Consider the following 12,645-nt stretch of genomic DNA (forward strand, 5'->3'; position numbering starts at 1 on the left):
CAAAGATGCTCAATAGGATTGAGGTCAGGGCTCATAGAAGGCCACTTTAGAATAGTCCAATGTTTTCCTCTTAGCCATTCTTGGGTGTTTTTAGCTGTGTGTTTTGGGTCATTGTCCTGTTGCAAGACCCATGACCTGCGACTGAGACCAAGCTTTCTGACACTGGCCAGCACATTTCTCTCTAGAATCCCTTGATAGTCTTGAGATTTCATTGTACCCTGCACAGATTCAAGACACCCTGTGCCAGATGCAGCAAAGCAGCCCCAGAACATAACAGAGCCTCCTCCATGTTTCACAGAAGGGACTTGTTCTTTTCTTGATATGCTTCATTTTTCCGTCTGTGAACATAGAGCTGATGTGCCTTGGCAAAAAGTTCAATTTTTGTCTCATCTGTCCATAGGACATTCTCCCAGAATCTTTGTGGCTTGTCCACATGTAGTTTGGCAAATTCTAGTCTGGCTTTTTTATGATTTGTTTTCAACAATGGTGTCCTCCTTGGTTGTCTCCCATGAAGTCCACTTTGGCTCAAACAACGACGGTGCGATCTGACACTGATGTTCCTTGAGCTTGAAGTTCATCTTGGATCTCTTTAGAAGTTTTTCTGGGTTCTTTTGTTACCATTCGTATTATCCGTCTCTTTGATTTGTCATCAATTTTCCTCCTGCGGCCATGTCCAGGGAGGTTGGCTACAGTCCCATGGATCTTAAATTTCTGAATAATATGTGCAACTGTAGTCACAGGAACATCAAGCTGCTTCAAAATGGTCTTATAGCCTTTACCTTTGACATGCTTGTCTATAATTTTCTTTCTAATCTCCTGAGACAACTCTTTCCTTCGCTTCCTCTGGTCCATGTTGAGTGTGGTACACACCATGTCACCAAACAACACAGTGACTACCTGGAGCCCTATATATAGGTCCACTGACTGATTACAAGATTGTAGACACCTGTGATGCTAATTAGTGGACACACCTTGGATTAACATGTCCCTTTGGTCACATTATTTTCAGTCTTTTCTAGGGGTACCATCATTTTTGTCCAGGCCTGTTTCATGAGTTTATTTTTTTAAATAATTCTGTTGAAGCATGGTTGAAAATCAATGTCTGACTTTCATTGGTTAAATTTCATAGAATTTTTATTTATTATTACTTTTGTCAGATTAAAGTTATTTCTGTGACCATTTTGAGTTTTTCTTTCATTGACTGAAGGGTACCAACAATTTTGTCCACGTGTATACACACACACAACATATCAAAAGAACTGTTTGTATTCCATAAATAAATTCAATTGTCAACATTATCCAGAACAATTAAGGTAACTTGTAATTTTTTATACTAGAAAGAAATAATGTATTGGCCCACATTAAATTATGCTGATGTAATTGAATTATTTGTCCACATTTTGTTTCTCTGTATGAATTAATTTAGTACAATTGTATCAAGTAATTTAACATTTAATGTGGTATACTGTGCATGTTTTACTTGCACTTACGCATGATTAACACTAAATTAGCAACTTATACGGTTACTATTTCATTTGTTGTCATGCTATCATGGTTTAAACTTTAAGATGGATGATAATGTCAACTAAATAAACACATTAACACACATGTATGAGATCTGAGCTGATCAGCTTGCACCAGTGTTCACAGTAATATTTATTATTAATCCAGTCTGTCATACCAATGTGCATTAAAAGTTCCACCACTGTCCCTGTACCTGAGAAATCACACCCAACCTGTCTGAATGACTATCGTCCTTTCACACTAACACCTATAAGCAAGGAAGAGCTTTGAGATTCTTGTCAAGAGCCACATATGCTCTTCTCTGCCAAAAGAACTGGATCCATTGCAGTTCACATATGTTCCAGTGGATTACGGAGGATGCCATCACTTTGATCCTTCATACAGCACTGGCCCAGCTGGACAGTAAGAGAGGAAACTATGTGTGAATTCAATTTATAGGCTATAGTTCTGCATTTAACACAATAAACCCCTCTAAGCTCATCACCAAGCTCACGGACCTGTGGCTGAGCACTTCATCGAGCAGATGGAATTTTAACTTCCTGACATGCAGACCCCAGGTGGTTTGAACGGGTGGTCACACCTCTTCATCCCTCATTCTCAACACAGGCAGTCCACAGGGCTGTGTCCCAAGTCCACTTCTGTACTCCCTCTACGTGTATGACTGAATGGTTACACATGACTCATTGTCAAGTTTGCTGACTACACAGCTATGGTTGGCCTGACCTCTAACAACAATGAGCAGGTCTACTTAGTTGAAGTGGAGAGTCTGTGACAGAGCCATTAGGAAAACAGTCTTCTTTTGAATGACAGCAAGACAAAGGAGTCAATTGCGGACTTTAAGAGGAAACAAGGAGATGCACAACCACCCCCTCAGTACTAACAACACTCAGGTGAAGAGGGTGGACAGTTTCAGATACCTCGGTGTCCAAATCATGGAGGAACTGACCTGGTCCAGGCAAATCAACACCTTGGTGAAGAATGTACAGCAACGTCTGTACCGCATTTGATGTCTCAAGGCTTTTAGGCGCTGTCAGCTACTAAAGAACTGCAACACTGCCACCATCGTAAGTATCCTGACTGGAATCGTTACTGCCAGCCAGCAGGACTACAGGGCTCTAGAGAGAGCGGCACAGTCAGCCGAACACATCACTGGGTGTGGACTCTCTGTCTTCTGGAACATCTACGCCAAGTGATGCCAGACCAGGACTAAGACAATTGCCTGTGATACCAGCCATTCCCCAGTTGACCTCTTTTCTGTGCTGTGGTCAGGTAAACACTACCGCTGCCTAAAGTCCACTTCAATGGGGCCCAGGAGGAGCTTTTTCCCACAATCCATCCTCATATTAAGTAAGGAAAGTTTCTAGAATTTGATGATGAGCCCTATTGTTCACTCTCTTACATTAAGTTAGGTTATTTCGTTATTTATCAGATATAATTATATGAATGATTTTTATTGATATTTAAAGTCATGTATTATTATTGTCATTTTAAATTCTTAAATGCACAGTCATTAGAGTTTAGCAGCTACACATTTCACTACATATTGTACTGTATGTATAATTTGTACGTGACAAATAAAATTCGATTTGATAATATTTTAGAAAACGCGGTATATATTATAATTAGTGTTCAGACATGCCGCGGTCATTGCATTTCCCTTACGTTCTTGAGAAACACAGCTCTCTCCGTCCAGAAAGCTGGGCTCCACCCCTCCGGCTTCCCCACGAGAGGCTTCTCAGGGCGTTTTCACACACTCCTGCTATCAGCCACTTCCTTTGAGCGTTTGTAGACTCGGGCGTCTGGTTAATCGGGAAGAGAAGCCGAAATTTACGTCGTTTGAATTGCCTGAAACTTTAGTGCAGGAAATGAACGACGTCGGGAACAACCAATCACATGTAGAAAAGGAACCTAAGGTTTCCTTCGCGCCGAACAAGGGGAAAAAAGGGAAGTTTGAGAGCCTCTTGAAGGGGTGGTACGATAGGGGAGTGATGGATGGGATAACCAATGAAGAGATTCTCAAAGTTGTGGGTTCGCCGATTTAGTATGATGTCGTCAGGGCAGGGCAACCAATGGGAACGCAGGAGGGGCGCGGTCTGGGGGCAAGCACAGGTTATTTCTTATTCAGGGTGTTATTCGCTCCACCTGAGCAGACTTTCCAAAACTTGAAGGAGGCGAGCTAACAAAATGTTAAGTTTAGGGAGCGGCGGCGGTAAAGCAGCAAAGCCGTCATTTATCTCTTACGTTACCCCTGAGGTAGGTGGTGCTTGTTATCACTCAGTGTGTAGATGTTTTTGTGGTTTCGGGGTTTGCGGAGGTGAAAAGGTCGGGAATGTTCTCAAACTAGCCATCATCGCAAAGTGAATGGTGGAGAAAAATTAAGCGTTTGTTATGTTTTAACACGGAACGTGTCGAAGAGAGTATGTTGGCTAAGTTCTGGACACCTGTCTTAAAAGCTTGTAGAAGTAGAAAGTGAGAGTGAAGGAGTTTTCAGTGGCAGTGAGTGTGTTCGCTTTGCTTGAATCAAACCGATTTGGGCGGCCAGCCGGCGGGTTGCGCGTTGTCATTTTTGGCCTGACCTTTCTGTTTTTTTTCTTTCAAGTTTGCGCAGGCTTGATTATTTGCACTGGTGGTCGAGGCCGTCGCTCAGAGTCGCTTTGAACTCTTGCGGGTTGTCTCTACTGCTGCGATGCACGACTCACTCCGGGCGTTGAGGTTTTCAGTGGCAGTGTGTTTGACACCCGTGAAGCAGGTGATTGAGAAAGAATTCCGTATTTTGAAAATTCCAGTCTTTGGAGGACGCTGCAGTGGGTTCTTTATCGCCGCTGATACTTTATCATTTTACGTTTTTATAATTAGAGTTTTACGAAGTAGTTAACGACTCTAACAAGAAATGTTAATATTTGACATTAAACACTAATTTGCTGGCTTTTTTTTTTTTTGTACAATTCTCATCTCTGATATTGACTTTTTTGCGCTAGTACTTTATCTTTGCCACGATCGCAACGTTTCGTACGAGTGTCGCACTCCTTCAATCCAAAGCCAAATCGGCTTTATCCGCTTCGCCGGAGCATCAGTGGCTGACAGAGGCGTCCACCCACACGTTCCCGCTTGGACCAGTCCGTCTGAAGTCTCCAGTCGGCTTAATACGTCAGTTTGCGTAACAGCACAGATGTGTCATATGTTAAGTACGTGGTACGATGAAATTATCACCTGCACGTCTCCCGCAAACCTGTGACAGTGCCAACAGCAGAGAATAAATACCACATCACGGGTTAAAGTCGTCATCATCCGATGATCCATCTAAGAAGCCATACAAGAAACACTCGTGCGTTTTGTCAGTATGAATGGCTGTTGACGATCCTTATGTCCATCTATCCTCTTCAGCTTATCTGAGGTCGGGTCGTGGGGGCAGCAGCTTGAGCAGAGATGCCCAGACATCCCTTTCCCCCGACCACTTCTTCTAGCCCTTCTGGGGAATCCAGAGGCGTTTCCAGGCCAGCCAGGAGACATAGTCCCTCCAGCATGTCCTGGGTCTCCTCCCGGTTGGACGTGCCCAGAACACCATGCTAGGGAGGCATCCAGGAGGCATCCTGATCAGATGCCTGAGCCACCTCATCTGACTCCTCTCGATGCGGAGGAGCAGCGGCTCTACTCTGAGCCTCTCCCGGATGACTGAGCTCCTCACCCTATCTTTAAGGGAAATTCCAGACACCCTGCGGAGGAAACTCATTTTAGTCGCTTGTATTCACGATCTTGCTCTTTCGGTCACTACCCATAGCGCATGACCATAGGTGAGGGTAGGAACGTAGATCGACTGGTAAATTGAGAGCTTTGCCTTACGGCTCAGCTCCTTTTTCACCACGACAGACCGATGCAGAGCCCACCTCACTGCGGATGCCGCACCGATCTGCCTGTCGATCTCGCGCTCCATTCTTCCCTCACTTGTGAACAAGACCCCAAGATACTTGAACCTCCACTTGAGGCAGGATCTCACTCCAACCCTGAGAGGGCACTCCACCCTTTTCTGGCTGAGGACCATGGTACCATGTTGCCAAATACCTGAGTAGCCAAAGGAGTACACAGAAGGGGGCATATTTCACTCAATTTTTGTTGGTGTCAATGTCGTTGTCCTTGCGATGCATAGTTGCATATTGTGGCCAAATGCAGGAATAACCGGTCCCCAAAGAAAATTTGGGGCACCAACAGGGGTCATCCAGTTAAATAATTAACAGACAGTTCGAAAACAAAAGAGAACGCTCCTGAGGCATGATAGATCTTGCCCTCTGGCTCCAAACAACAAAGTGAAAGTTTGGCTGAAGCCATGGATTAGGATCAGTTTGCTTGGGAGCTCTATCTGGTAGGTCGCTCTTTCCAAAGCTTCCGAGCAGCTGGGATTCTTGTGGTCAGTGAACTGGAGAGGGCAGAGTTAGTTGCCATCACTGGGCAGTTCCTCGGTGCTGTGGGGAGAGACAGAGAAGGCATTGTTAGCGATAGTGCCCCCTCTCATCCCAGTGGGCTATTAATAGCTTGGCAGAGCCCGTAACGAGATCCTCTGATGTGCTTGCGTGTCGCAGTATATAAGGGCAGCGAGCGAAAAGAAGAGTGCAGATACACCTTAGACTTTTGAGCTTGCTTATATACCTACATTGTATCAAATAGTGGGGTTGGTGTCGGTGGAGTTCCCCTTTAAAAGTTAGAGGCTGCTGATACACCAGAGAGTGGGAGGAATCTGACCATGAAGTGTCAACCTTTTACTAATAGTACTCAAGGGCCTTTTAATGGAATGGCGCCAGTTTTCAGGTTTTTAGCCTCGTCTGCTGAACCAAAGACCCGAATCCATAAAGAAGGACATGTCTTTTTTTGCTGGATGTCTGGCAAGCCCAAGCTAGCAGGACTTCATGCTAACCCTTGATTTTGTTAGTTCTGTTTTCTGTATGCTTGTTGGAGAGAAGACTTTCCATATTCATTGGAACAGTGTGTGCCTTTTCACAAAGCACATTTCATCAATTCATATAAAAATTGCATGCTACTTGTTCTGTAAGCAATGCACCAAAACTAAGAAATCCTTCTCTCCTGCCTCGGAGGTCGTCATCAACAATGCTTTGTCTTTAAGGGGAGAAAGAATTTGTTCACAGTTGGAACAGATACTGTCTGTTACTTCATGCATTTTCCTTGGTGGGCATAACCACAAAGCAATTAAATATACAATCATGAGTGCAGGATAGGTTAGCTGATGACCAAAAATTGGCCATGGTTTCTGTGAATATGAATGTGTGTGCCTTGCAGTGGACTACTTTTGTTTCTTGGGCTGTTTGCCAGTGCTACTGGTATAGGCTCCAGATCCCTACCACGGGACAAGCAGGTTGTACGTGTACATGTATAGTTTAGAGATGGATAGAAGTAAACATCCAGTAGTTGGTTTTGTGAAACCCCTTAAAAGGGTTAGCATCCAACGAGCTACATCTAAACACCTTAGCACTTGGCACAAGACTCCAGACCATCAAAGTGGACACGCATTTATGCAAACAAGTGGTGGCTGTTCTGATCAGCCCAGGTGAGGAAACCCATGCTATGGAGGGAAGCGCCTGTACCCTCCAGATGACCTACTACTAGCAGTGAGGTGTCATAGTCCATATCTACACCATCTGATACATCAAGAAATACATTATGTAAAAGTATATGTTGATTAACTTATTTAAATAGCAGCCATTTTAGTTTACAGCTGTAAATTCTTCACAGTCAATTAGTGAATAAAAAGCCCATGACCCATAAACAATACCAAATTCCTTGGTGGTTCTGAGATTTCTTTTTCTATCAAGTATTTCCTGGCTCAGTTTTTAGTTGTAATTTATATTTCTTAAATTTTTTTTTTTTTTTAAAGAAATGCCTGCTTACTTTAGTCAGCGTAAGGTTTTGCATTTCTTCTGATCTCCTTGTTCACAGTACCACTGTGTTGAGTAATTGGCCATCGTGAGGTGTACTGCATCTGATATTGTAGAGTTTCTGTTAACTGTAGAGCCACAGAATTGTCTTTCCAGGACAGTTACTTCCCTTCACCCAGTCACCTTTTTATTTGGCCTTTATTTATCGAGAAATGCATGAAAAGGCACACAAACTCTTGTTTGTAAGGTTAAAAAAATGCCCTTTGCAAAAACAAAATGTGTGTGTGCGTCCTCCATAATGTTTGGGACAATGATAAGTTTTTCTTTGGTTTATCCCTCTGCTCCTTAGTTTAAAATTAAAATTAAACTGATCAGACATAAAGTGCACAATGCAGACTTTAAGTGTATTTGCATACGTTTTGGTCACTCCATGTAGAAATGACATCCGTTTTGTATATGTGGTCTTCCCATTTCAGGGCATCTTAATGTCTGGGACAGTTGGTGTCACTGGTATCACAGGTTGTGTGTTTCATTTCTTCATTAATGTAAAGATAAGATTCCTGGGTTTACTTCTACTTACAGACCTTTGGAGTCTGTAGTTGCCATTGTTCAAAGTCAAAGAACCCATTATAAGGCTGAAATAAGAATTAAACCATTAGAAACATTAGTAAAGTCTTAGGATTACCTTAATCCTAATGCACTAGTGAGCCCAATAATTGCAAAGGAACTGGTAGGTCAAGAAAGACCTTCACTGCTGATCACTGAAGAATCCTCACTATGTTAAAGCCCCAAACGCCTGTCCGACAGATCCAAAACCGTCTTCAGGAGGCACAGGTGGATGTGTCAGAGACTACTATCCGCAGAAGTCTTTGAACAGAAATACAGAGGCCACACTGCAAGATGCAGACCATAGTTTAGCAAAAAAAAAAGATTAGTTTCTGGAAAAAAATACCTAAAAGATTCTGCAGAATTCTGGAAAAAGGTCTTGTGGACAGATGAGACAAAAATGAACCGGTATCAGAGTGATGGCTAAACATGGTGCTGGTACACTTCTCTTCTTTAATGATATAAGTTCTGATGGCAGTTACACTGCTCAGGTTCTAGTAAATGCATCCAAACTCATTGGATGGCACTTCATCCTAAAATGAAATGATCCTAAAGCAAAATAATGGAAAATTTAAGTGGCCAAGTTAGTTAACGAATTTAAATCCAATTGAGCATGTCTTCCATATGCCCAAGAGAAAACATAAGGGGACAACCCCCCAAAACAAGCAGGAGCTGAAAATGGCTGTACTAGAGGTGTGGCAGAGCATCTCCAGGGGGGATACTCAGCATCTGGTCATATCTATGAATTGCAGACTTCAAGCAGTTATTGCGTGCAAGGAATATTTGTCAAAGAACTAAATATGACTGACAGTTATATTAAAGCAGTGTCCCAAACAACATGGTGCTTTGAAGTGGGGGACCAGTATGAAGTGTTATTTCTTCATGCTATGCAAATACCCTTCAATCAAAGTCTGCAATGTGCACTTTAATCTCCTCAGAATTGTTTGACTTGTAATTTTAAACTGTGGAGCAGTGGGTTGGGTAAATCAAGGAAAAATGTCGGTGTCCCAAACATTATGGAGGGCAATGTATAGGTGTGTGCATATGGTAAAAAGAAAGTGTTTTTTAAATGTGAACTGCACCTGGCTACACCATGCAGCTGCTGCTTCTAATTTAAGTTGGTAGTAATCAATATGTTGGACTTATTGGGGTTTCCCCCCTTATCTCAAATTTGAATCACTGTGAAAAGAGTAGCAGTTTTGCTTTTTTACCCCTCTCCTTTGGTACCATTTATTAGCTATCAATTATTTGGTAAAATGTAAAAATGTAGCCATTTACCTGCTGGTAGATGTTCATTTAAGACGTGTGAAAGTGAAAAGACTTGGACTTGCATGTAAGTAGGGTGGGATGGTGGTTTGAGCACTGGACAATACACCAGAAAGCTGCATTTTAGTTTCCCTGTCTTGTTTCACTTTGTAATCTAAGTCGGCTACACTGTCTTGTTTTGTGTTATCATTCATTGTGTGTGTGTGTTTTTTTTTTTTTCCCCCCTGATAACCAGTTTTTACTGCCTGAATCTTTTTTTTTTTTTTTTTCTCACTTGCTTTACCCTTGAAAGTTTTAATAGTGGTGAGTTTTTAGTCTTTGGCAAGCAGAAAGAAGAAGCTTCGTTTTACTCCACATTTTGGTGTTTGTTTCATAATGTCTGGTGCAGCAGATGCTAGATGAGGAGCACACATTGGTTGATGTGACTCGCTTTTTTGGATGCATTACCATTTGCACAGATGTATCCTGTTTAAGTGGCTTTGTTGAGAGCCAATGAAATATAGCCTGCTCTTCACATAGCTGTCCGTTCAGTCCTTAATGCTGACTTGTTTTGCAATTCTGATTTAAGTCTCTTAACGTGCCAGTACTAGTGTGGAAGAAATAATTATGCTACCTGTGGTGACAATTTTAAATTTCACTTTTTTTTTTTTTATAATCTGGATTAATCACACCTGAGCTTGGCAGCACTGGGAACCAGTACACTGCATGAGCCACCCATCTACCTTTTTTAAATTTTTTTTTTCCCTCTCTTCCTGTGAGGCAGGTTATTTTTATGCTGCCGGGCTAATTCAGAGTTGCCATTTAATTTGGAGAACGTCATATAGATAATACTTGCTTTTAATTTCCTTTAGGGGACAAATCATTCCATTATGGGAGGACCTTTTAAAGAAACGGCTGAAAAATTGATGCGGTGTAGTTTGGGGAATGGGATTAACCTGACTGTGAAACAGCCTGGAGCTCTGAGTCTGCTGTTCTACTTAGTGTCCATATTCATAAGAATGTAAATGGTTATCATGAATGCAAATACTTCTCTTTAAAAAGAAAACTGTATTAATCCATCCATTTTAATATACCTTTTCGACCTTGTAGCTGCTAAAATGAATTTACAACTGATTTTGCTGAGTAGCCTATAATTACTGTATACACAACAAAAAAACCAAACGCACCTAATCACTCAAATTGATTAAAGTACAATCTGACCCTTGTACAACAGACTGGTTAGAAAGAAAAACTGGAAATACTGTACCTCAGAATATTATGCTTTAGATGCTAGAAATCTATTTTGAACTGGGAGCATGATTTCTCTTGTTGAATGCTGAAATTGAATAAACCTTCTTGAGAGCTCTTCAGTGAGAGGCTGGCACTCGGTGTCAGAAAAATCAACCTGTTCAATTGTGTTACTTCCAGTCAGTCACTCAATGAAGTTCAGTACGTTTTTTTTTTTTTTTTTTTTTTTGTGGCTTACTGTAGGCCAGAAACCAGTGTGAGAGTCTGCTTTGATGTTTGGTGTGTAATGATATACTCTGTACCAAGAAACAGTAGATTATTTTCGGTTACTACTCTTTTATCATGTGTATCCTTATGATGCCTCTTTCAGACTGTGGGATGCTTGGACTGAGGCATAGTGAAACAGTATAGTGAAAAATAACAAAGGAGCCAGTAGCCATGAGAGAAAATCTTAGATTCCATTAAAACTAAAAATCAATCTCTGTATAGTGCTGTTAGGGAATGGTTAGTCTTGCAGAGGCTGACATATAGTTGTCTCTAGATGTACATATTATTATGAGTGAATTTTTCTTAAAATGGGGTGGGAACAATTTGATGGTTCACAGAACATCGCATTTTATTAACGTATCCATTGCTTGTGAAGGCAGCACTCAAATTTAGGGTTGGTAATTTTGAGCTGCAAAGAACAATAGTTCTCTTATTAACCTGGTCTGACAGAGAGCAAGCTTAAAGTATCCTGAAAAGACCTCTAATAAAAATGTCTGTTTTCTGTGGAGAGTATACTACACATGTAATATCTGTTGTAAGGGAGAAACCATTCTGTAAAATTGGATTATACAGTGGCTTTTAAAGACATCAATGGATTAGTGGCTGTGACGATCGTGTCGGATGCAAGGTTAAAAGAATGGACTGCTACACTCGAAAATATGCATAGCAAAATATTCATTCAAAATAAATGACATGTCATACCCCATCAAAAGGAGGCAAAAAGGAATTCCCTTAAGAGAGTTGATGACAAAGGCACAGTAGATACAGATTTCCTTACTCAAATCTTGCAAATCAATAACTAAATGTAATGATACTCCTACCCCTCCAGTAGAACAATGGAGTAGGCTGTACACTTACCTTCTGCCGGCACATCTAATCGAATAAAGTAACTTAATGTTGGGTGTAATTGGAAATGCAAACATGTTATGCCAGAATTTAGCCTAAGCTTTTTTAACATGTTGTGTAGCCATAGACTTTAATGCTTCTCTAATTTCTATATGCTCTAATGCAATATGGTGATGCAATAGTGAAAACGACAAGATTTCGTAGCAGACAGAAGCAGTTCTGAAATGTGAGACCAGGTACCTGTGGGTGGGTGGATGTAGCCACTCACATTACAACATACACATTAATCATGAAGTGTCAATTAACTTCTGCTACTGAATTGATAAAAGCAATTTTCTATCTATCTCTATCTGTCTATTCATTCGTTCCTTTTCTAGTAATATAAGTAGAGATGGGATGCTGCAAACTTGAATGTTATAAAGTGTACAGAGTGGAGTAAATTGGGTGTAGGATTTTTTCAGCAGCGGATTTCGCCATGATTCACTACGTTTTTAAGGAGCTGTTCTCAGACGTATTTTCTCATTTGAGAATCCTATCTGGCCGAGTGACACCAGGGATGGGCTAGGTAATGCCAATAGTGCTGTAGCTTCACAGAACCAGAATACTTTTTTTGCGGGGTGTCTTATATTGAGTTAATCCGGTGGTCCTCAATCACAGTCCTGAAGGGCCGCATGGCTGCAGGTTTTTGTGTAACCTGGTTGCTTAATTAGAAAGCAATTCTTGCCAATAATTTCATGGCTTGTTAGTACTTTAACTCTATGTCAGGTAGTTCTCATATCCTAGATTTTCTTCTCCTTTCTAGGGATATCATCTAGATGATTTGAAGGCTAAAATGGATGAATAATTCTCAGTTCTTCGCTTTTTCTCTTTCCTTCCAAGTATTTCATTTAACCCAATAGTGCATGATAAATCCACACAGGTGTAAATGGAAGCAAGCTAAATGGAGAAATGCAGGTTTATTTTGACATTTGCATATTATTGCTAATTAGGAGCAATTAAAAGCCAAGAATACAGCTGTTTAAGACTA

General features: G+C 41.2%; 1 protein-coding gene across 1 annotated transcript in view; it reads left to right on the forward strand.

Annotated features, from left to right (window-relative positions):
- Nucleotides 1–3,621: 3,621 nt before the first annotated feature.
- Nucleotides 3,622–12,645, forward strand: part of mtmr12 (myotubularin related protein 12) — an 82,109-nt gene continuing 73,085 nt past the window's right edge. Inside the window, exon 1 of the mRNA XM_039758490.1 lies at nucleotides 3,622–3,777. Within this exon, the coding sequence (XP_039614424.1) occupies nucleotides 3,709–3,777 (69 nt within the window). The 5' untranslated portion in view covers nucleotides 3,622–3,708. The remainder of the gene's footprint in view (nucleotides 3,778–12,645) is intronic.

The sequence above is a fragment of the Polypterus senegalus genome, chromosome 7 (genome assembly GCF_016835505.1).
Source record: "Polypterus senegalus isolate Bchr_013 chromosome 7, ASM1683550v1, whole genome shotgun sequence".
Taxonomy (NCBI): Eukaryota; Metazoa; Chordata; class Cladistia; order Polypteriformes; family Polypteridae; genus Polypterus; species Polypterus senegalus.